Here is a 26,003-nt window from a genome sequence, read left to right as displayed (position 1 = left end):
TTTGAAGATGAAAAACAAAGAATTTACTTTTTTATAATTATAATCTGTGGGCTCAGACTTTTTGAATTCCTGGGGCTGGCAATACAAGAATAAACAAACTGAACTAAGAATAAACCCAGGCATCACTGCTTTCTTCTCTCCTAGAAAGCAACCTGCAAGACTTAGACATCTGTTAATATTTGGCAGAGGGGTGACTCATTTAACAAAGGCAAGGCACCAGTTGTGTTAGTGGTAGTAAAACTTCAGCTCTTGTTTAGAATATGTTTCTTAACGCTCACAATCTAATTCAATTACTTACTAGTATCTAGTCTTAGTTTTGATGTAAGAAGTGATGGCAGATCAACTGTCGTATTATCTGGATGCCTCCAATCTCCTTGATCAACAGCAATTGAGATTCTGACTCAGAAATTGAGTAGACATTGTTACTTTAGTGGCAGTGCATGTTTTCTTCTCATTGTGGTTTTAAATACCATTTCCAAGCTTCTGCTATTAAATTTACAAGTTGACTTTGATGTCATGGATAATAAAGCTTTTCAAATTTTAAGAAGAATGAACAGGGCTCTGTTTGTATCTCATACTGAGATTTCAAAGATAATTTTGAGTCCGATGCAAAAAAGGTATAGGGTTTATAGGATCTACTTCAGGTTTTTTGTGTTTCTATCCTAATGACTATTTAATGTAAAATACAATAATGGAGACTTGAACCTAGGACTTCCTAGGTAACTGTCTGAACCACTAGTTCAGACACTTTCATTCTCTTCTGCTCAGTGGCCCAGAGGAGGAGTAAAGAGTACTTCATCTGGACCATCCTATATAGCCTGCATTAGGGCCTCTCCTGGAAGGTGAAAGGCATGGCTTTGAACCCCCTCTGGCTGAGGTGGGCATGAAGTGTGGGTCTCCCACTTGCTAGGCAAGTGTTTGAACTAGGATATTATATAAAAGGTGGTCACCATCCAAGGCTGTTAGTCCTGCAGTTCTTTGGAAGAATGGTTGGAGGAAGGAGTGCATAGAGGTGCCTACCTGCAGCCCATACACTGAGTAGGCACTGCACAGAGATAGTGGGATTTCATATGCATCAGCATTTCCTTTTGGCTAGCTCTAGAGTTGCAGTGTTCAACCTGCAGGCCAAATATGGCCAAAGTGCTTCCAATGCCACAGCAGTTAATACTGCCACAACTCCCCTATCACCAGATTTCCAGGCCTGTATGGAGTGCTGCAAGAACTGTGCTTGGAGATGGGATGACACATGGGGTCATTCAACCAGATCCAGTGCAGGACCAGGCTGTTGTGCTAGTGCACTGACCCCCACATGCCAATGTCATGCTAGATCAGATCCATGGACCAGCCCTGCCCATGGGATCTGGTCCATGGATTGGCCCCATGCCAATCATCTGATCGGCAGTGCCAAAACATCTCAAGGTCTCAAGGCACCACTGCTTTAAACATTTTCTCATTCAATGTCAGTTAGAAGGAAGGGCAAATACACCTCTTTATAGACTAACTAATTAAGATATAGAGAGAGAGCTCACGCTTTCAAGAACCTAAATTCACTTCAGATGCTGTTTTTTAGCCCAGCCTCCTGAGATGCTTAATTCTCTCCATACCCTATAGAGGAAGCTTAGGTGACACTGTAGGCTCTGGATTCTATGCTGAGGGCCTGGAGCTCAAAAGTTAGTTGTTACAGCAGCTAATTTGTAGGTTCCTAGGCTGTAGCATAACTGAGGGAGCGTTGCCTTTGTAGGGAAGCAGTTGGCATGGCAGGAACCAGTGCTGCCCTCGGACACCATGCAGCTGCTCTGGGTGTCCAGCTGCACTGCTATGTCTCTGTGCATAAATTTCTTATTGAATCTAGATCTTTGTCTTAAAACAAATGAGGAAACAAGCACCCCCTGCCCCCGCCAGCCCACCCATACACACAGACATACACAAAAAGGAAACCTACCCAAAAAACCAAAACCAAGAATATTTTTCCCTTTGCACCCCTGAATTCTCCTACTCAGACACATGCACAAATACACAGACACTAATATCAAAACAAGACAGCATGTTACAAATAATAATTGTCTTTCTCTCAAATTAGGTCTCTTGTTAGTCTCCCAGCCTACCATCAGTATCCTTTCTGCGAACAGAAGTGCTAAATACAGTCAGTCTGGTGTGCACTTTTGCACTTCAGCTACTACTAAAACACAAGGAATGTCTCCCATTTCTTATTTCCCAAAAAAGGATTAATAGATGACTATAAAAGGCTCTTTACTTGTCTTTATAGCACTTACATTATTTCTCTCTTTTTTCTGCTCCCTCCAGAAAAATTAGAAGTTAATATGAGAATTATATTTTTTCCCCAGGAAATACAGTTAATGGTATTAAGTAATTACAAATGTTATACAAGATATACATAATTATATGGCATATTTCTAATTGTGCCTACATATGAATTTATGTCAATGTAGTCTTGCTTTTCTATACAAATACATATTTTGTTAAATAAAAAAGTTAAACTGTTTTAAGTTTGTATTTTAATATCCTTCCATTCATATTACCAGTGCAGAACTACATCCTTCAGGCAGAGCCTCTGTCTTTATGATTTATACATAAGGGAGAGAATTATTGGTGCTTAACAAATAGGTATTGGAAGAAGCTTCTGTTTTTCCAATCCAAAATCTGTAAATTATTACTATATCCTAGCCAGGTGTCCCTGGACTGTATTCTGGAGTCCCCTTTATAATTTCCAGAGATATTACTGGTATATCATGAAGAGAACTCAGATATTATTTGTGTTTAATGGCCTGCAAGAATACTGACATTGTACATCTTTGTTAATATATCTGGAAAATATCTGTACATTTGTCATGGCATCCAGGATTTATGCAGAAAAAATAAGTATTAAATTTTATGAAATAAATTTTAGTATGAGATTAACAATTGTCTTGCTCCACTTCCAATAAACAAGATATATTTGATATATGACACATATATTGATGACATTTTTAAACCTTACAGTTAAAATGTCCATGGTTTACCCAGTATATATTCTCTGCCAGGTATAAACAACTACTTACATACTTACATGCTCATGCCATTCACACACATAAGAATTTAAGTACTGTACATTGTAACATTTAGAGAATAAATATGTTAAACTACACTGAAATCTCCATTTTTATGAATATTGTGCCTGCAGAATGCATGGAAATTAAGTGTTTGGTCCAAACTACAGCTAAGTGATATGTTTCCTCCTGAGTTCTGTTTTTTTTCTTTTTGAAGTGTCAAAAAGTTTTATTTATTTTTATTATTATATTATTACATTATTACAAAAAAACAAGTGTTAAAAATATGCCTTAGTTGTTTACTTCAGTAGCAAACTGCCACTTCAAAGGATAAAAAACATTTTTACATTAAACAAGGAGTCACAGATCATCAATTATGTTAGCAGTGATTCCGAGGGCAAATATCTCTTAAATTTATATGTTTAAATATGCATTAATATGAGCTTGATTCTGTCAACACAACTAGTGTGTAAATGAAAAGCTTTGATATAACTTTTGTGAGCCTTTTGTAAAACACAAGTTCATATTTCTTGAGTGACCACTTTCTATAAGATAATGACAGCAAGGTGTAGGGAACCTGTGCTTTTACATAACTGAAATATGCTGCTTGGGAGATGGGAAAAGCCTTATATTTTGGTCTGCCACCAAATTTTAAAAAATTATTTAGAGCCTATTTGCTTTGTGATGTCTCTGTATAACATATATTGCAATTCCTAGTTAATCGCTTTGCAAGTAGATAAAATCTCTTTAGTGCCAGTTCATTGACAGTGCAATTTTTTCTGTTTGTTTTCACTGTTTATACTAGTCAATAGAAGTAAATGTAAAATTTCTTCAAAGTAATGTGAATGGTTTCTTTCAATATTTTGTGCAATTGGCATATTAACAAGAAATAGAAGTAAATACAATGTACTACATTCTGTGAATTCTCTGGCAGTTTTTCATAGTGATGTTGCTGCATATCTAAACAGAAGGAACACACCAGTTCATTTCATATTCTTTTATGCATTCTAGCAAGGAGTAAATTAAGTTAATAACAAGTTAAGGACCCCTGCCACTCTGTATTATGGAAGAAGCTTCTTGTATATAACAATTGAAAATAGGCTGTAGTTCAAAACTTAGTTCTTAGCCTTGCAAATTATGCTGTTGTCCTTTTTCCATTGAGCTGTGTATTGATAATCTGGAATGTTTTACTTCCTATGGTTCTTTTTTTAGGTGTTTTCCAAATTAAAAATCTAAGGCAATTTGTGAAAGAAATATGGGCTGAATATAAATATTGCTTTATTTAGTGATTCAATATGCAAGGAAGAAAATAATCAAGATTGTACACATAAATGTAACATGAATTACCATTTTCTTCTAAAAAATAAAGTTTGCCAGAAAAGGGTGAATCAATGAAATTCATTCCTCAGTCAGTAAGCTGTGGTGTGAAATATATAAAGCTAAAATTTAAAAAGGTCATTTATTTCCTTTCCATTGTGCTTTCCATTTTCAGTGACAGCTCCCGGGAAGTTTTTATTCTTAAAATCCATATAGTGATTCAAGGGACAGCATGTTAGTCAAATTCTTTTCATATAGTTAGATGGTGGAAGAGTCTATTACCTTGTGGAGTTATGACATTTTTATATGTGAATGAAATAAAACAGTCTACTCTTTCATTGGGGCTAGGTAAAGACATTGCTTATAAACTGGTATAATTATCAGAAACCAGACTAAACCTGTAACAGAACAGAAATTCAACACACATAAACCAGTTTCAAAATGGCAGAACTCAGTCTAAGATCTGGCTGGATGTAGTATTAGACTTAATTTGTTTAAGTTAGAGCACTATATCAAACTTCTGTCCCAGACCTACGGTGGCCATCATAGAGGACATTCCAGTTTTCTGCTACTCTGCCCTCTGTCCTCTATTGATACGAAACCTGACGTCTTTGTGTCCTCTATTTTTCTCTTCAACAGAAAAATAGAGGAAATAAGGCATCAGGTTTCATATAAATAGAGGACAGAGGACAACTGGACTGTCCTCTATGATGGTCACTCTACCCAAATGCCATAGCAAGTCATCTTAGTTCATTGTCCTTCAGCATCACAGGCACCCCTCACAGAATGGTGTGCTAGCCTCAGCTGGTGCTTGTCTGTTCTGGTAAATCCTGCCCTATGGCTGTCACAGACAAGAGCCAGAAAAGTCTCTGTCTTCTGCCTACGTGGCTGGGTGGAGGGTGGGGAGGGGGAGTGGTGGGTGCAGAATGGAAGCCTCCACCACATAGCTCCAGCCCTGAGCCAGCACAATGCTACAGGAGCCCACATGGTGGGGGAGCTCTGCTTCCCCCTTCTCTGCCCCCAGTTCCCAGCACAATAGAGAGCCACGCAGGTCCAAGATGCTGCTCCTGGCTGCAGCTGTCAATAGCTTCCAGGTGCAGGGAAGGGGTAGGGGAGCTCCCTTGCTCTGCAGGCCTGGCCTCAAGCCAGCAAGCTGAGGGCAGGCCTGCATAGTGGGGGAGTGGAGGGCTGTGTGTGTCCCCCCCAACACCAGGAACTGGGAGTGGGGGCACCAGGAACTGGGAGTGGGGGGAGCAGTGCCCCCACTGCATGAGTCCCCCAGCTTTCTGGCTTAGGGCCAAGGGGTCCTGGGCCAGGTCCATGTGGCAGGGGACTGTACTCCCCGCATCCCTGCCCCTGGTTTCTGGCACCACAGACAGCATGTAGCTCCTAGCTACTGCTCCTGGCTGCAGCAGTCAGCAGTGTCTGGGCAGAGGGGGAGGTGTGTGGGAATGGAGCCCCCCCACCAAGTGGGCCCAGCCCCATGCCAGCATATCTCGGGGGACTGCTGCCTCACCCATCTGAAAACTGCATGGTGCTGAGCCGTGGTTCCTGGCTACAGCTGTCCACCAGGGCAGGAACTAGGGGCAGGTGGGGAATCAGAGCCCCCTTGCCATGTGGCCACGCAGCTGTGCTGAGTTGGGGCCAGGCCTGTGTGGCAGGGGCCTCCATTGCCACCCCCCGTCCCTCCACTTGGACACTACTGACTGCTGCAGCCAGGGAGGGTGAGCCCTCCCTCAGGCCCATGGCGGGGGGGTGGTGGTACAGCAAGGGGTCTCTACACTGGCCAATCAGGACTGGCTGTCTGCTCGGCTGCTCCTCTGGACTAGGAATGATCCAGCAGCCTGCTGTTAGCACCCCCAGCCTGCTGGCCTCTGCCAGTGCTGGCCACCTCCATCCCCTCCCAAGAACAAATGTGATTTCTGTGTGCTCTTGAACTAATCTAGGGCACTTAGAAAAAGCCACAAAAGTTGCATTGAATCTGCTTCGGGCTTTTTGAACCTCTGTACCTAGCCTGAGTCTTTGAATGAAATTTAGCAGGGTGGCCAGAGAAAGAAGATATTTGGGTCTTTGATTCATGATTTTCTTAAAGAAAAGATGGCAGATAATGCCTTCTTATGTACTAGTAGACACTTTATCTTATTAGTAATTTAGATCAAGGAAAAAAATAGCCCAGTTTTCTCAGTGGACAAAAGCTTATAAAAGCAAAGAAAATTGCATTCATCCTTTGTATTTCAAAACCAAAACATTGAGAAAGGTTTGGTTTATGTAAACAAGATTCAGGAATACAGGACACTTTTTTCTGTATTATGAAATAAAAAAAACAAATAGAAGATAGTTACAGGAAAACTCTGGTGCAACATGCAGGTAGTCTTTTTTTTTTTTAAACTAGGGAAGTTATTTTGCTTGCTAGCAGTGGCTGTTGCATTCGGTGGGTACTTATTCCTGCAATGTAACAGGGATAGCTTTATAAAACTTCTTTATTTCCTGGCTCCAGTGCTGTCTGACTGGGGCCAGGAAATAAAGACCTTTATCCAGGATTCTTGTATGTCATGCTTTACTGAATGGTGTTAAAGTTAGTTAGGTACTGAACAAATAGAGAGTAAGCAAATTAAGATGCCTAATTCTCACAGTGTGGAAGGGAATATGCCACAGAAGTAAAGGAATTTGTTGGAGAGCTTCCAAGGTGTCCTGGAAGTTACTAATAATAAAGACAAATCAGGGAAAGTAAAATCCTCCTATTTACTCATTTGTGGTAAAATTAGGAATGCACAATATTGTCCAATAGAAACAGAAGAGAAGTACAACTATTTGGACATAATTAAAGTTATGAAATACATTGAATTAATTGAAAATTGTCATTTAGTAATGACCTTTAAAAAAAACAAACCCAAAAGCTAGTTATCAAATGAGACCATTGACCTTATGTTACATATCTGGCTAATAAAGCCAAAGCATGAAAATATGAATAATTAATGGTTGCATAAATTAAATATCAACTTATTTTGTATAACTGACAGCTAATCAAAGCAAGGTCATTGTGGAAAAAGGACTTTATTTAAGTGAATAATGGACATTTGTTAGTGAAAACCATTTGCCCAAATAAGAGCATTTACCAAGTTAAATGTATGTGTTCAGTAAAGCCTACCATGACCTAAAGACAGAAAACACAGATAAATAAATGGCGAAGACCAGATTTGTTTGCAATAAATATAGAAGCAATCTAAACATAAATGCAAAGCTGCCAGCATGAGAGGTTTGATGTCATTCCTGCAACAAAAGTAACAATTTTGCAGATCTGTGGTGTTTTCAGTATACAGTAAATTGCAAAGAAATATAAAAGCAAAATACATCCCATCAACACAGAACGGGAAACAGTGAAGATAATGATGGTGGAGGAACATAATTCTTTGTTGTGTGTGTGAGACAGTGCTTATGCTAAGCAAGGCCTAGCATAATTAACAACGCACTAAAACTCCCAGAATGCTTCAAGGAGGTTGAGAAGTCAGCGATTGACATTTTGGTGATTACTATCTGACCCTTGAATAAGAATGCTGACAGTATGATAAAAATTGCAAGCAAGCAGCTTCTATCGCGAACTACGGAAACTGCATGGCTAAACCGCAATGATGAAAGATAACCGCTTATCATTAAAGCAGTCTCGAAAATATTGTAAGTAGGTCATTAAGAATTAACATAAGAAGCGTAAAAATTATAATAAAGAGCGTGTCACCTGATATTATAATATAGATGGGTTAACTAGTAACCAATAGAAGTAAGAATTAGAAATGCATATGTATATGTGTTATCATATATAAGTAATAGAAAAGTTATGTTAGATGCCTCACTCAGAGCAGAGTGCGAACAGTTTTGTATCTTTTGTCTTAAAAAAGATAAGGGACTCCTTTCACCTGAGCTGTTGACCAGTTCTGAGACTACTGAATCGGGCAGCCGCACCTAGCCTTCCGGTTAGAAAGCAAGGGCCTGATTTGGGAACCTCGTGAACCAACAGACCTCCTTAGTTTTTGACTTTGTGAAACAAAGAAGTTTTAAATTGAACATCCAGCTCTGAGCCTGTGCTTAATTCAGTCCTTATATAATTCGGCACGAACTCACACAGTGTGTCTTACTATTTTTTAAATGAAGGTTTCAGAGTTGTGTAGTTTGTGACATTGGACTGAAATGAACAAAAAGCAGAGTTCAGAATAAATTCTGGAGCTGAGTACAATTTGATTACCACAAAGATACAAAAATAAGTGACTGTTGCAAACAACAATCAAAAATTGCCTGTGTAACAAAGCCACACTGGAATATGTGTTTAAGAACAAATACCAGTCTTCAGCATATGAAATAGTGGAATAAGAATCTTTTGCTAAAATTATAAGATTATATTAAGTATGTAATATGTTACATGGATAGCAAAACTGGTGTACACATTATACAAAGTCCAATTAGAACGGAGAGCGAAATAAAAATTGAACAAGACAAAAAGGTAAAATTAAATGTAACTGAGCATATTCATACACTAGGTGAACAGTATATTCATCATAATAAAATTGTACATAGCTTGAAAAGAATTAAAGCACCAAATGCAAGTTCATTAGTGGGGAGTAGAAGCAGTCGATGAGATCACATGTAAACTTCAAAATGTAGAAGTTAGACAGTTGATAGTCCATCAGTTTTAGATGCAGAGTGAGGATTTTATCAAGTCTGCAAGATGTGGTTTTACATTTTCTGAACTTTTATTCTGAATGTTTTGGGTTGATACATGTAGTAAGAGACTTACATATGGGGTTTCGTTAGCACTGGAGGCATACCCTGTATCAGACCCTGAATTTTTGACTGCTTGGATGGCTTGCAAAATAATTGCTGATGGTCTATTAATGTTGGCAAAAACTGAACATATTTAATATCACGATGAGATATTTCATAGTGTTTTGCAGTGTTCCATTCAGAACATTGCTTGAGGACAGCACACAGTGGTAAATAACAGAGATGCTTTTGGGAATTAGAAAAAGAGCTGTAACAGGAGCATCTCTACTAAAATATGTTTAAAACTAGCAAAGCACCCAAAATTGTTGCTACAAGTTCACAAGGATGAACTTGCAGGATAAAAACTCAGTAGTCAGTGCTTGCAACCGCTAATATACAACAGAACAATATTATAAATATGTTTCTATGCCGAAATCAGTTAAGTCTCAGAGAAAGACTAACTCTAAAGCCAGTGGTTAAGGAATCCAGATGGGCTGTGGGAGACCTAATTTTCATTCCCTGTTTTAATGACCATTGAGTTATATATGTCTACCAGCACAGACCCAATGGGAGGCTTGGGAGAGACTGATTCTCTCTGCCCAGGGGTTAACAGTATTGTCACTCCCAGGCTTCAACCATGAATCAGCCCTTCAAAATTGCAATTTGAAAAAAATAAAATATGGACTTACTTTTTGTTATTGCCTATTCTTTTTGAGCCATTAGAGTTTGTATTGATAAGTGTTTCTAGCTGTGAGGGCTAGAAATGTTGTTACATAAAATGAAACTAGGTATAATAACTCTTATAATAACTGACTTCAGGGGCTAGAACTTTATGAAAACCAATTACAAATTGGGAGTTGGCAGTGCTCTGGTAATGTTATCTGCCTTCATTCCCTTCTGTGTGCCTTAATTGGCTGTATTCCATCAGTCTCAGTTGGTGTCCTCTGTGCATTTTGTTTAGTGGGGGAAGAGGAAGGGTGAGAAGGAGACTCTAAGGAATAGTAGCTGCTGGAGTCAATGGGCACTGACACCTGTTGTGTTCTTGAGAGAGAACTTTATAAAACCCTGAAAAATACCATGCACCTAAGGATAGGTAATAATAGCTTTTTTATCAGTAATTCTGAGTCGCACTTAGATTTTACCTAGTTTTCATAGAGAATGCATTAATTGTTTTCATATTCAAGGCATTAGTGGCTAGTTCTCAAACTTCCTGAGGCTGAGCAGACACGTTTTTTATTTTCACTCATCTTTTCCAAAAAGACTGTAGTTCTTATTGGAAGGTGATGCATTAAAATTCATAGAAATTCAAGTTACTATTTAGCCACAGATCATCTATAATACATGTAGAAATGGGTTTATCTGAGCTGCCTGCTGCCAGTGGGCCCGGCTACACACTCAAATTAAAGCTGGGTAGAAACCAGCTGTACGGTTGTTATACATTAACCTTATAGCTGGTTGCATGTTTTTATATCTGGATAGTCATTTTTATGGTGTGATAATTACTTTGCAGGGCTGACTGGTTTAAATTTATCGTGCCATTAACTAATTAATGATGTAACATATGAATGTGTAGCAGGGGCCAGTGTGTGTCAGTTATGCTCTGGAAGGATCCTCTGCATCTCTGGGGTTAGGGACAGGCATTCATAGATTTCGTAGACATTAGGGCTGGAAGGGACCTCGGAAGATCATTGAGTCCAGCCTCCTGACCCAGGGGCAGGAAGATAGCAGGGGTCATAGGATCCCAGCAAGATAAACATCCAAATTTCTCTTGAAGGCATTCAAGGTAGGTGCCTGAACCACCTCCAACAGCAGTCTATTCCAGACCTTGGGGACTCAGACAGTAAAGAAGTTCTTCCTTATGTCCAGCCTGAAATGGTCATGGAGGAGTTTGTGACCGTTTGACCTTGTTTTCCCTTGGGGCGCTCTGGTGAACAGACATTCCCCCATATCCTGGTGAGCACCCCGATAAACTTATAGGTGGCCATCAGATCACGTCCGAGCCTGCGCTTTTCCAGGCTGAAGAGTCCCATGGCTCTCAGCCTCTCATCATAAGGTCTGTTTTCCTGACTTCTGATCATGCAGGTGAAGCCTGAGCCTGAATTGATTCAATCCTTCCAGTTTAGTCTAACCTGGGTAGGCTAAACCAGTTTGTAACCATACAAACATCCCCTCTGGACTGAGGAAATTCAGGCACATGCCTGCAGTGGCTCAAGCTAGAAGCCCTCCTTCTTCTTCCATAGTGCTGAGCTAACGGGGAGGGGCATGGCCAGGCCCCAGCCAGATGCTCTGATTAGGAAGGGGGTTCCTCCCCACATCCTTGATAACAGAGCATTTGTCACCCCTTCAGAAGAAAGCCCCTCTCATTAGTTCAAGCTCTTCTTAACTTTTTGCAAAGAAGGGAACATGTCAAGGAGGGACATTACCTGTTGATTAGCTTCAAAAATTCCTAAAGACACTGTCCTCTTCTACCTTACAGAGACACCTCTCAGCATTAGCTAGCATACCACATGCTGACTATGGTCCCTGCTGTGGGAGGGAGGAAGGAAGGATCCCTGCTTCAGCTGCAAGCAGTGGGGGGCGGGGGGGGGGCGGGGCAGGATGAAGCCAGACAGATGCTCTGTGCCTACAAATCTCTGTTGGAGCTCCAGCAAGGGAGCAGAGAGTTGGGGCCAGCCCAGCTCTGGAGCACAGAGGCCTGCCCAACCCAGAGAGCATGCCAAGATGCTGGGGGAGTCTGGTTTAACTTAAACTAGGAAGCAGTCTGGGACAGGCATTGCATAAACTGGTTTGACCCAAATCAGTTAGTCTGATACTACATTCAACCAAGTTAATCTCAAACTGGTTTCAGCCATTTTCAAACTGGTTTATGTGCACTGAATGTCTGTTCTGTTACAGGTTTAAATCAGTTTCTGGTCACTTAAACCAGTTTATGTGTAATGTCTGTCCCTAGCCTAGAGGGGTAAGAGTCCCCCTGCCCAATCAACTCAATTTTTCTATTAAACTTGCTGATCAAGATACTAAGATATTATGTTCTATTTCTGTTATTTTGTCTGTTTTTAAAGAACAAACATATGCTTGATGGGTAAAATAAACTCTTAAGATTTTTATAAATGAACTTTCAAATGAAGGAGCCGTACTTTTGTAATAATAGACCAGATCATTATATTACTACAAAGATCACTCAAAGCATTCATAATTCCACACCAGTTATGCATTTCTAATTTATTAATATGCATTGTAGCATGCCTTACTGCTATAGCAGCCATTATTTTGATATTTGAGTCTTGGCAAGAACATGCCATGCAAAAAATAATTGCTACTTCACTTATTATCATGAACTCTTACAGAAACTTGTGTATACTTGCAGTATTATTTTTATTCCAGTGTAATTATGTATAGCTAATAATCTAAAATAGCCAGACTTCTATTTTTAAAGAAACAACTAGTTTTTAATTTTTATATATATTTTAAAAACTAAGGAAATCACTTAACAACTGACAGAATTATAATTATAATGTCCACCCAAATTTCATGTTTGCCAATCAGCACAGAAGATTGTAAATAGTTTGTGATAGTGATTGACTTTTAATTAATTTTAAAATATATTGATTTTATCAATTATAAAACCTACTTTATGCAGCTGAAAGTTGATCTATATTTATTTTGGCTTTGAGACTATAGAAGCTACATACAGCTTTACAAAATACGATAGGTTTTACTTTCTTCTTTCTCCTGAAATACTTCCTAAATTTGTTGAATGTTTGCTTTAAATATTGCTTTTTTCAATCTTGCTATTTTGATATAGAGCTTTAATAGGCATCAAGAGAAAGTATTCATTTTAAGATGATCTGTTTGCAAATGCATATAAAATATTATGGGTAGATATGAATAGTGGCCATTTAATGGGGTGCTCATATTTTTAATGATTAAAAGATTTTGGAGTTTCCAGATTAAGTGAAGATAAGACATCAGGGAAAAGACAGCTTGCTCTAAGTAGCAGATTTAGGAGACTTAGATTTAACAGATTTAGTAGACAAGGATTTGTCACAGTATTCCTATGTCAAAGGTCCTGATCTTGCATGAAATAAAATACTCATGAAAATATTTTGGGGTTTCCTGATCAAATTGATTAAATTAGTACATCAAGGAAAGATTTGGTAGAGTGGCCATAATACATGCTGAATGTCTGACGTTTATAGTTTTTGTGGTGTTTCAGTAGTTTTTGTTTTGTAACCTGTATGATAACAGCATATTTACAGAATAGTTTGTTCATTTTGCATTTAAAATGTATATGGGTCTGCTGTTGAAGAATGACTTATTGCAAGTTTTATGAATACAGAATATATTGTAAAATAAATTGACACATTTATCACCTTTGTACACTTTCCATGCTAGCTGATCCCTTGCAAGCATTCTATTTAGGGCTATTTTGTTTATATGCCACAATTTTGTGCATTTCAGTCTCTGTATTCATTAAATGTTAGACTGTGTATTCCTTACCCACATTGCAAGTAATCCTACTGCCAATGAGATGATTCATGAGAGGAACTATATATCAGCTTTAGAAAAGAGTTTATGATCCAGCCCCAAATAACGTTTGCATGAAAATGGGATCTTTTTCCTTTAATGTTTCCGTTTTAATCAATTATTCACCGGAAGAGCTAGTCAGTCTTTATAAAATTAGTTTGTTGTTGTGGCAGTGAATAAACATACATTTATTTGTTATGTCTCCATGAGTTGCCAGTCTGTCTTTTCTAATTTGGCCATGTTGAATCTGGTTCATGTTTCAGTGGCAGATATTTGATAATGGTGATGATGAGGAGAGGGATACATGTTTCCTGTTGGAATGCTAACAACACTTAGCTCTTTTGCAGAAAATGTTGGTTTAGGAGATAGCATTCATCCTGTCAGCACTGCAGGGTGTTATGTTGCATGGGGTAGCACCGTTTTTTAGATGAATTGTAAAGTTGAAGCTCTGTGATCCTTGAGCAGTCCTGTAGTGAAAACAACCTTTGCTTGACTGGCATAATTTGGAAAGCCAGTCAAGCAAAAGTAGTGTAACTTTTCAAAAAGAGTGTGTATTATTGTTTTGCTCTTTCTTTCAGTGCAATGCTGCCAAATATTTTGTTTCCGCTAATGAACATACATTTAAACTTGAGTTGCAAGTAATAATTACACAGACTTATTTTCACTCTAGAAATAGTTGCCTTTCCTGAAGCATTTCAAATTTTTGTGTTAAGCTTTTTGGATGATAGATAATAGGTACTATTTATGTAAAATATTTCTACATGTTTCTGAGGTTAATTTTAACATGAAAACAAGGCTGTTAACTATTGTCTCATATCTACATTCCAACTGAAGAAGTTCCAGCTGTCCTGAAATTCTCTATTTATTTATAGTTTCAACTCTCGGTGAGAAAAGGCGGCCCTTGGTTTGCCCTGGACTTCGTTGTTTTTCACTGGTGGATGGGTGAACTATGTTTGTATCTTGGTCCATAAAGTACTTTAGAACTAATGCTAAATGTTATAAAAGGAAATATTTAACTCTAGGTAGGGAATAAAAAGAAAGTTATTTTGCATAACAAAGGAAGATTTTTCTTGCAAGTGACCCTTACAGCAATACATAAAGGCTGGTAAATAATTTAATAACAAGAGATAAGAGTGGGGTTTTTGGAAGTGCTCTGTTTCTAAATCTTATCTATAAGGCTCTTTAAGTATTTTTAATTGCAACTGGAAATTTATTTGTAGGGTTTAATCTTGTTTAAACCTGTAGTTTGCATACAGTAGCTCAGCTCTGTTTACCTCTGTTAATTGCCATCAAGGACGTTCACAGCAGAAAACAGGACATAAAACTGATGTAGTAACATTCTTCAGAAATAAATTTTCATTCTGTATCTCCATCAACAATCATCCTGCTTACTAGTATTGAGTTAGACTTGAGAAACAGCTAGGCTGCTTCAACAAATTTCCTTCTACAATGAGAGAAATAGGGATAACTCTTGGAAAAAAAAAGTTTTGAGGCTAGTGACAAAATATGTTTGTCTTTCAGATCCCCAGCTCAAGGGTATAGTGACCAGGTTATATTGCAGGCAAGGCTACTACTTGCAAATGCACCCCGATGGAACACTCGATGGAACCAAGGATGACAGCAGTAATTCTAGTAAGTGACTGCTATAGGAGAATGTATTAATCTCAAACACAGATCGCAGATGTAATCGGATATATACATGTGGACACTATTTTAATGGATTTTGAGGAATCTTGGTGTGTTTTTGGTAAGACTGTGTCAATTTAAAATATATGAACCATTAATATACCTTGTACAGAATCCTTAACATATGTGTGTGGATGTGTGGGTGTATGTATATGTTTGTAAAAATTACCCAGTGAAGAAGCAGCTATGCATTTTTCTGTCAATAAGCATAAAATTTGCAGAAGTTTTCATCACAGGCCTAACTGTAGTCCCATTAAGGACAGAACTTCAGCTGGTCTTGGTGAGAAGAAAGTTAGGTCATTGCTGAATACTTTAAAATATCCTACCATAAACTATTTATCATCAAAGTTTTCCTTTATCTTCCTTGAAAAATTAAAAAAGAGAGAGAGAAACAAAGTAAAAAATGTAATTGGAATTCTGATAGGTAAGGCCCTGATTCAGCAAGGTAATGGAGTGTGTATCCAATGTTAAGTGTGGAGTTAGTTCTGTTAAAGTACCTATTTAATTACCTTCCTGAACTGGGGCTAATGTAACTGATCCTGAAGTCCCTATGCTCGCAGAAGTCCCAGTGACTTCAATAGGATTTTTGCAAGTGTAGGGACCGCAAGACTTGGCACAATTTGGAAAGCCAGTCAAGCAAAAATAGAGTAACTTTTCAAATAGAGTGTGTATTATTGTTTTGTTCTTTCTTTGAGTGCAATACTGCCAAATATTTTGTTTTAGGTAATGAACATACATTTAAACTTGAGCTGCAAGTAATAATGAAACAGACTTATTTTCACTCTAGAAATGGTTGCCTTTCCTGAAGCATTTCAAATTTTTATATTAAGCTTTTTGGTGATAGATTGTAGGAAATATTTATGTAAAATATTTCTACATGTTTCTGAGCTTAATTTTAAGCATGAATTTTGTTAGATTTGTGGCTACACATTACCCATATATTAATAAACCTTTTGTTTCCTCAGCAGCGTTGGAATTAGAGATCAGGAATTTAAGGGATATGGGATTTCTATTTTTATTTAGTCAAGCCTTCTGTTTTTGAGACTTCAGTTAATAACACCATATGTGCTTTTTAAAGCATTTCATTCACAACTATTATACTACTCTTTTATTGGCCTATATTATGTTTTAGACTCTGCTGATGTGTATCACTGTTTCTATTTTCTTGCTGTACTTTCATGTGTCTTTCTTTTACTTCACGTGTGTCCATTCCTCATCCTGTTAAGGCATCATTTAATTTAGTGTCCAGCCTTACGCAAACAAGCTTACCATTGCTTTTAATAGCAATTTTGCCTGTATGTGGCAAAATTTGCTTCAAGAATAAGAGTCTTATGTTTGTGTTTTTATGTGTGCATGTCTCTCTTTTTACAATGATGGCAGTAGCATCAGTAGCCAGAATGTAGCTCTGGATCTTTTGAAAATTAATTTACAATGCCTTACTCTCTTCTCTTCTCTTCTCTTCTCTTCTCTTCTCTTCTCTTCTCTTCTGTTTCCATCTATTCCAGTCTTACATGTTTGCTCACAGAGTTTTTCTTCTCCCTTTTCTAGCTGCCTGCCTGGTTTGCTCATTCTTTCACTTTGCTATAAAATGTAGAATAACTTTATTTCTCCAAAAGCAACCCATACTGAATAAAGGTATTTCACGCTCTGCATACATAACTATTGAGTTATGCTATATTTTGCATTAATATGAGTTAGAGATTAGATTTTCTGACAAACTCCTTTTTTTTATCCTATGGGAGGAAAATACGCCCAATTCACTATGAATTTTTATATCCTTGATTACTTCTAGTACATACAAATGGTATAAAACATGGGTGATACAGTAGTAAATAAAACCCATTTGTGTATCACAGGCCAGTCCAGTCTAGTCCAGTATTTAATGGAACTGCATTAAAATGTTTACCAGCCAAAATACATGGAGCTCCACCATAATTTTTTGTAATGTATTAATGCCAACAGTATCTTATCATATGAAAGATGATATGTGTCACGAATTGTGCATTTTCAGGAATAAATGAAGAGCTGTCTGTCTCCTTTCAATTTCTATTGCCAGACTTTTATGTCATTTCTTTTCTTTCAGTTTTTCCTCCTTCTTTACATTTCTGTTTTTCCTTCATTTCTCAGTCTTTTTCTAGAGCATGCTTTTGGTTCTTTTTTGTTTTCCTCTACTGTAGCCAATTCTGTTTTTACTCTACTCTTTTCCTCTCCCATGCTCCCTGACATCTTTTAATATAAATTGTTTATTTTATTGTGGATAGAACCCTTTTTACTCTTTTGTTTTGTCCTTCTTTTTATGATATCCTTATTCTGAGTGCCTATATCCAGTTTTACTTATGAATGTGCTACATGTTTTACTGATGATTTGTTTGGAATGGGGAGGAGAATTCATATTCTGGCTATTAAGTTTACATGTTTCTTATTTGGTTGATCACTCCCCCGGTCTGTGAAGGCATGAAGATACACTGGTTGTCAGGGGGAAGAGAAAGCACCCTTATCCTTGCCAGTGAGAGTGACTAATTCCCTTGAATATAGTTTTGGATTTGGTTTCATAAAACCACAGTTGCATTATGGCTTACTGTTTGGCATGCAACATCAAATTGCTTTTGTTCAGTGTATTCTGCACTACTGATTGTCACTGAAAGTACGGAAAGAGTTTTCCCCACACAACAGATTGGCTTAGCAGCTGAGTGCCCTTGAGCATCTGGAGGAAATGATTAGAATGGGATGTTTAAGAGGAGGGAGTGATTTCTGTTTTGGCCAAGCAGATATTGTTAGAGGTTTAATCACATCACTTTTTCTTATTGTTGATTATTTATGCCGGATCCAAACGTGCTCAACTGTTAGAGGATAAAAAATAGTCTCTGCCCAAAGAACTTACTTCCTAATTTTAGAGGTACCTCAGTGAGTGGAACAAATAATTCTGACCACCACAGTGAGGTAGCACTAGGGTAACTAACTATAAGCTCAGGCAGTCATTCAGCTTTGCTATGTGTATCTGTAGTAGTTCCATTACAGTTCAAAGTTTTTAAGTTGCTTGTTTTTAAATGAAAGCTTATAGGTATTTATTATGGGTGTGTATGTGAGGACAAGGGGAAGTGGGTTATCCAGACTGCAAGTTTTCTCACTGAGGCTCCCAACAGCAAAAGAGTTAATGCTAGACTACTTCTGGATCTGATTCATGGAGGCTTCTCAGTGCAGCTGCAAGAACTGATTTGTCAGTGTGAGCAGCCAAGGAGTTAAAGTTGCTACTGCATAACACCTGCCACTCTGCTCTGACACAGCAGCTCCCATAGCTGGGGGGGCGACAGGGGGTGATGAACGACAGCGTCCCTTGACTTATGGTCACACCATTAATTCCTTTACTGTGCCACAGTGAGAAGACCCCAGGCCAGATCCGTGGGTGGGTCTTCCAGGTGCAAAAGTCCCCGCAGTCCAAATCTGCCCTATGGAGACCAAATGAGTTTGACATTCCTGCCCTAATCCTGCTCGAACCCCACTGAAGAGTTTTGAAAAGTGGCTTCAATGGGAGTAGGTAGGACAACACTGAGTTAAAAAAAAAAATCAGCTTCTATATTCACAGTGGTGACTTTCCTTAGTAAGAATAGGGCCATTCCATTGTATAGCTCATCTTCCATTGTCTAGAAGACGGATGGGAATAAGTGGACTTGAGGTTGCAATGACTCCCAAGGTAGCTAGGAGGGTTTTTATACTTACTGTCAATAGATGGTGTTTATACCCAATTATTCACATAAGGAAAGGGCTGGCAAGGCAGAGGAAGGCAGAAAGAATGCATTATAATGAGACAGATGAGAGCTATGTCCCTAGGTGCACTGATGAATTTTAGATGCCTTCATGACAGGAATACTGCAAGAAACAGAATTGGATTGACTGGATTTCAGTGGAGAGTTGTCTTCTTGGGATCCTTACATCTTTATCAACCAGTTGATGATAATATCAGAAGATGCAGGGTCTATGCCAGCTGTTGGTTATAGCAGTGAATTTATGCATATTGCCTTACAGAATTGGGGCCATTCATTTAAACTGTGGTCCATGCATAGAGTCCTTATTTTCTGACCTTTCAGTGTCACTGCCAAATAGATTTTATTTCATTACTTTTCTTTTACATAATTTTCTTTTTGTTGCCATTTTCTCTGCCATTCTTCCCTCATCGCATGTGTCAGTGCTTCTGTTTGTGTCCATTGCTTTCCTGTGCCAGGTGCAGAAAAACAAGGGCTAATTTTGTAGATTCAAGACATAGGGGATCCAAGAGTGGGGCAATGGGGATGTGGGCATGCCTGTTCAGCAAACTCTGAGCTCACCACCTGATCAGTGCACGCTCCTGTTGGAGTTCTGCATGTTCAGTTAACTCTGAGCTCGCCAACTGAGCAGCACAAGCTCTGGCTGCATCTCTTACCCCCACCTCTGATTCTGTTTTTAGCCCCAAACAATCTGGCACTATTTAGTTTAGCTGTTCATCAGCAACTTTTATTTTGTTTTGGTCCCAAAAATGTTCCCAGTGTCATTCAGTGCGTTTCAAAGCAGTGAGAGGACAGGTTATATTTGCAGCATTTTTTCATGCATCTGGCCATCCTGTTACTTTGCAAACTGGATCTAGCACAAATGATGCAGTTAATACAGAGATTATGAAGGGGTAGAGGAAGAGGTACCTATTCCATTGTCCTGGTAACTTTTAAAATTCTGTTTCACAAATACATTCCTCAAAAAACATTCTCCTTCTTGAACCCTTGGTTCTCGTTATATGTCCTTAACATAACGCTAGAATTTTTATCTTATCATAATATGGTGGCTTCAGTAGAGAGTAGAAGTGTAGTAGAGTTCAGGTTAACTCAAAACATGAACAGAGATGGTTCTTTAATCACAGAGAACAAAATCAGACTCCTTTAGCCCTCTGTCTCTTTGGGTGTATCTCCACTAATATTTAGGAACATGTGAATGAGGTCAGCCTCTAAGGTTGAACCACACCTCCCTATCTATATCTTTCCCTGCAGACTGCAACAGATTCATCCATGTTATTCTCTTGTTTCTTATGGGAACCCCTTTTGGCAGTTCTACTAGTGGTCCTTTCATATCTCCTCATGGCTTGGTTTTCAATACAGGCAGTAAAGACAGGAAGTGAGGCTAGAAGTGAGGTGTAGAAAATTGTAGGATTATTGTGGGTGGATGTGCTGGGTTCAAGGCCTGCAATGCTCAGGTACATTCCAAACACGTTGTAGAGAGGGGCATGCTAGGAGTCAGGCCAAAGCTAAGATGCTGAAGTTCAGCAGAGCTTCTGGTCTTGGGCTGGGCTGCCACCATGGGTTGAGACTTGGGGATTTCCAGTGAAATGATCAGTGTGCATGGGACAGGAATGGGGAGGGGAAACCTTAAAGTTAATCCTATATAACAGTGAAAACATATACTTTATTTCTCCCACAAAATATACCTTAAATGATAACTAAAAGCATCCATGGAATGTTTATTTTCAACTGTTAATCAATGCGGTTATGGCTGTTCGAATACATTTGATTATGATTATATTTGTTATAATTGTAACCAAAAAAACCCCCGTTTAAGGATAAATAAATCAAAACCAACCGTAATCATTTAGCATTTGGCAAGTATTTTGTGTTTATTCTCTTTAAAAGGAAAAAAACAACCATGCATACAGCAAAAGAAAAAAAAAATCAAGATTGGTATCTTTGCTCTAAATTATTATGTTTTTATTGGTATACAGCGTGAGAACACTCTGGGGTTTTGGGGTGCTCCCAGAGATACACCCCAGGTTTGTGTAAGCTTACTGGTTCCCCAGACTGATGATTGGGCATGCCCACGTAATTAATTTGACCTGTGGTAAACGGTCACAATTTACCACAGGCATTTCAGTCAAATAATTGGGAAAAAAAGGGCTTATTACATTGGGGGGAAAAAAGCGATTAAATACTTCGGCAACATAATAGAGAAAAAACCACAAAACTGACAAAAACTGACAAAAGCTTTACTCTACTTTCAGACTACCATGTAGCTCCATAAAATTCCTATGTAAATCACCCAGGGTCAACTTCCCCTCAGTCGCAGCTAGTTCACTTCACCAGGGATCTCCAGGCCATGTCTCCTCACCAAGAGCACCCCCCACCCCCACCCCAGGGGAGCCAGGGGTTTCTCTCCAGTGTCTCTGCCTATGGCTCCATTATTATGTTTTGACTGGTGTACAGTAAAACAGACCTTGACATCTAAATGTTGTTCCTCATCTTGACTTTTCATTTTAATATAGCTACATTAGAAATGTGTGTAGAGCTTGTTATTAAAGTAACAAAGTCGAGAACTAATAGATTGGAAAATATCAGAATAAAATTGCCCAAACAGCCTTATTTTGGCCTGTGCTGCATATCTATGATTTGATTTTATGGGGTCTTATGTTATATTTCCCTTTCCTTTTTCACTGAATAGTGCTCAAAGTATGATGCAGTTGTTTCATACTGGTAGGTCCTCTAGCTTCACTTTTCATGGATGTACTCTTGTGCCTTTATTTACACCATATAAGCTAAACATGGAGAAAGTAACTTCCTTCTAGGGTTCTCTAAGAGTAGTACACTAGTATGAAAGGTATCATTCAATTTATCTTTGCAACTCCTCTGTAAAACAGGGGGAGAGTGCTTATCGATCAGCAGGGAATCCTGGTTTTCTCTGATAAAAAATCCCCAATTTTCAGTTTAAAAAAGTAACCCAAAATCCACATTTTTTCATGCTATATATTAGTGGCTTTTCATATATATATATATGTAAGTGGTGTTTCATTTTAAACACAGAAAAATGTGGATATATAGATATAGATATAGAGAGAGTGGTGTTTCATTTTAATCATAGAAAAATATGTTAGGTTACTTTTTTAAAACCAAAAATTGGGGTGTTTTTTTAATCAGAGAAAACCAGGATCCCTGTTGATGAGGAAGAAACTATGTAACATTAAGATAAAAGTCAGTGTTCACAGAAGTCTTCATTCAACAATGAACAACTTCAGACATTCACAGCCTGATTTTTCAGAGTGTTTTTATTCATCCATTCATACAAACACCCCTTCGATGTGAGTGAGTAAGTCAATTTTCCAATCTATAACATTGACAAAATGAGCCAGAAAGACAAAGTGACTTGGTCAAGGCTAGGAGGTGAATCAATGGTCCCCAAAATTAGAACTAGAGCATAATTAAGAACTGGGTTTTAATCCTAGTTTGTGTAGTCTCTCAGTCAGATAAATGAGTCTGCTAACTAATCGAGGTAACAAAAAACACAAAATGATTAGCACCCATAAATAGGAAAAATTAGAATTGAACACACACTTTTCTTTGAATATCTTCTCTTCCCTTTACACAGTGAAGTTCTTTTGATGGAGGAAGTAATGTTAAAGTGAGGTAGTTTTGATGGTCCATGAAACATGCAAGAAGCAAGAATTTTTGTAGGTGATATCTTTTATTGGGCGAGGTACATGGTTGTGATAGACTTTGCTTTTGGGTATCATAGTACCCTTCCTCTGCAGAGGAAGAGTACTGTGATACCTGAAATCTTGTCCAAGTCTATCCCAACTATGCAGCCAATCTGATAAAGGGTAGCACCCACAATAATTATTTCCTCTTGAATTTTGATGAAGAAGCCATTTTTGTCTCCTCCTATAGCCAATTAACATAGGGAGCAACTTTATCTCTGCCCTATTAGGGTTCTTACTTAATTATTCTGGATGGTGGTATGGTAATTAATGTGAGAGGTAGAACAGTCATATGTTTTAAACTGACAGTCTTAAGCAAGTTGTATTGAAGAAAATACTGATGAGTATTGGTGATTTCTTTGGTATTTATAAATCATTTGCACCTGAACAGACTTTCAAAGGGACAGCAAAAAGAACAGATCTGATTCAAAGTATTTCAGTTTTTAAATTATTCATGCTAACAAAATAGGCATTAGAAATCTTTAAACATCAATGAGAAAAAACTTGCCATGGGATATATCAAGTTACTTATGTATCCATGAGCTTTTACTGGGACCCTGCTTCTGATTCAAACTTTAAGAAATTCAGAATCCAAACCCAGATCTGAATTTGGCAGTGAACCATCTCTCAAACAACTAAAAGGACAATAAACATTTCCTAACAAAATGTTCCATGTAAGTAATTGCTATATATACCAGAGTGATGTCTGATGACTGCAAGCATGAGGGGATCTGGTCAGCATAATGATGGATAAGATGCAAAGAGATAATTTCTCTGTTAATGTGCAGTACAAATGGGAAAAAGGGAATGGGTGTAGACTGGACCATTTGCTTTTCTGCCCTTCCAACCATTTATTCAGGACCAAATTTTGTTTTGCTTAGCATAAGAGTGGAGTCCTGGAGGAACCCACTGAAGTTAGGCAGAATTATAATATCTGTATTACAGGGAGTAAAGGACTTTTTCTTGCAATCAAGGAATTATTATCTTAAAACAGTATTTTTTCAACCTTTTTTTCATTTGTGGGCCCCTAAACATTTTTGAATGGAGGTGTGGGCTCCTTTGAAAATTTCAGCTGGAGGTACGGACCCCTTCGACCTGTAATCATGGGTATTCACAAACTTTTGACTGGTCATACTCATCTTTTGTGAACACTTTAGACACAGTCTTTGGACCCCCAGGTTGAAAACCACTGCCTTAAAGAGATGGATGAAGGCAGAACCATGGTTCTGCCTCACTTCTGTCTAGAAACATCAGTGAGGTAATACAGCTGCTTTATGCCAAAGAATTATGAAGTAGAATTGTTCTGCTTCAGGAGAAAACAAAAATCTTTTTGTTTCACTACAGCAGACTCAGAAAACATACCCAGTCCTTATGAATGGCTGTTCCTAAATAGCACAGTTAAACCCTGGCAGAAGTTAGGAAATTGCATTTTGGCATAGAAACAGTCTCTACTGAGGAATCCTACACTGCCAGAATCTAGAGGAAATTGCACAGCCCAACTTCTGGCCATGAAATTATAGCATGCTTTGCTAAGCTCAGGAAGAAATCTGAACCTAAAATAGTGTTTTCTGGGCATACATATGCATCAAGAATTGTATGCATACTAACCTCCTTAGTCCCACTGAAGTGTAAAATGATTTGTGGAATTTAATCCTGACACACTTCAATATGATCAAATGGTCTACATTTGCAAAATTCTAGCATTTTGGTCCACATTTTAACAGTTCATATGTAAGTTAAATTCCAGCAGTGCCAAGGAGGGCAAATTACAGTTTGGGGGCTTTAAAAGACAGCATCATAGAAGTCTTCCCTTATTGCTTCCTAAACTTATCAAGGATTCATAAACATAAATCTTTCTAGGGTTTTTTCCTCAGAGGCTGCTGCAGTCACTACAGTAGGCATGCTATTCTTTTTTACCAATTGTTGTCACCTTACCATGGTTCTATTGCTCTTATTTAGTAGTAGTAGGCAACCATTGATCCTTCTGGATCATGGTGTATGCACGAGAGATCACCCAGACCTTTGATGCATGTGCCTCAGCAGAAATATGGAGGACTAGGGGCTATCCAGACTTTCTATCCCCACTTTAGACCATTAAGACAGAATCCAGATGCAGTCTAGTGGGTCAGTGCCTCAATAGTTATACTTGCATATGCATCTAGGAATCAAACCCAGGTCTCCTGCATGGCAGGCAAGAGTTCTACCACTGAACCACAGGGGTCTCTTACTCCTATCTAAAATTATGCTAATGAGATCTGCTTTCCAGAAGTATTGACTGGACTGATGTAATTTGGAGTCATTTATCATTACCAGGGATCCTGGTTTTCCCAGATATTAAAAAAAATCCCCAATTTTCAGATTTAAAAAAGGAACCCCAAATTCACATTTTTCTGTGATTAAACTGAAACAATATATATTTTAATAATGGGAAAAAATGTGCATTTGGGTTTACTTTTTTTTTATCAGAGAAAACCAGGACCCCTAATCGTTACCAGTTTTCCTGGATCTCGTGTGTGTCTGTTTATCTTTTTTCTTCATAAAGAACTTGTTCATTTTCTTGCCTGGTGTCCTGAGAGTCCTGGGAAGCAAGGCAGGACAGGTAAGATGTCAATGTGCCCTCAGTTTTTCATCCAAAAGTTGAATTTTCTCCTTGGTGTCAACCTCCAATGGTTATTTGTTAGCTTTTTTAGACTATTTTTACCTGTTCTCCCCATTCCCCTTAGTAATAGTATAATATCCCTGCAATATTTCATACAGGGTATTCCTTCAAATCATTACTCAAGATCCAGTTTTATTTTGGCTCCTAACAAGAAACAATCTAAATAACAGTGGCTGTGCCGCATGACGGTTGTAAAGGGAGGATGTTATATTAAAGTTTTGAAATGAGCTGGAATGTTCCAAAGTGATAATCAACATAATATCTAACCTGTGCACTCTCACACTGGATTTTCATTACCCTAGTTTTCCTTTGCCCCCCTTTTCTTTGTCACATTCATAACCTTTTTTTTTTTCAGTGTAGAGAATGGTTTTAGTCTAAATAAGACCCTGGCTTGTATTAGGCCCTTGGCAGCTATAGCAGTATAATTACTAAATATTATGCTAATTCTTGTCTTATGCTTCCTTTGACTCTGAATGTTTTATTTTTCTTTTCTGTAAGTCCTGCAATTTATTTCTCTACCTTCAGGAGTTCTATT

The 26,003-nt window shown here is 38.2% G+C and overlaps 1 protein-coding gene across 2 annotated transcripts in view; it reads left to right on the top strand.

Moving 5' to 3' along the window:
* Positions 1 to 26,003, top strand: part of FGF14 (fibroblast growth factor 14) — an 828,657-nt gene that overhangs the window by 603,502 nt on the left and 199,152 nt on the right. For both annotated transcript variants that reach the window (XM_019525270.1, XM_019525271.1), the window contains exon 2: positions 15,165 to 15,275. In XM_019525270.1, coding sequence (XP_019380815.1) covers positions 15,165 to 15,275 — 111 coding nt within the window. The remainder of the gene's footprint in view (positions 1 to 15,164; positions 15,276 to 26,003) is intronic.

This window comes from Gavialis gangeticus, unplaced genomic scaffold (genome assembly GCF_001723915.1).
Source record: "Gavialis gangeticus isolate Ggan-Ray unplaced genomic scaffold, GavGan_comp1, whole genome shotgun sequence".
NCBI lineage: Eukaryota > Metazoa > Chordata > Crocodylia > Gavialidae > Gavialis > Gavialis gangeticus.
The sequence above is the reverse complement of the archived record's forward strand: the minus strand, read 5'-3'. Positions and strand labels throughout refer to the sequence as shown.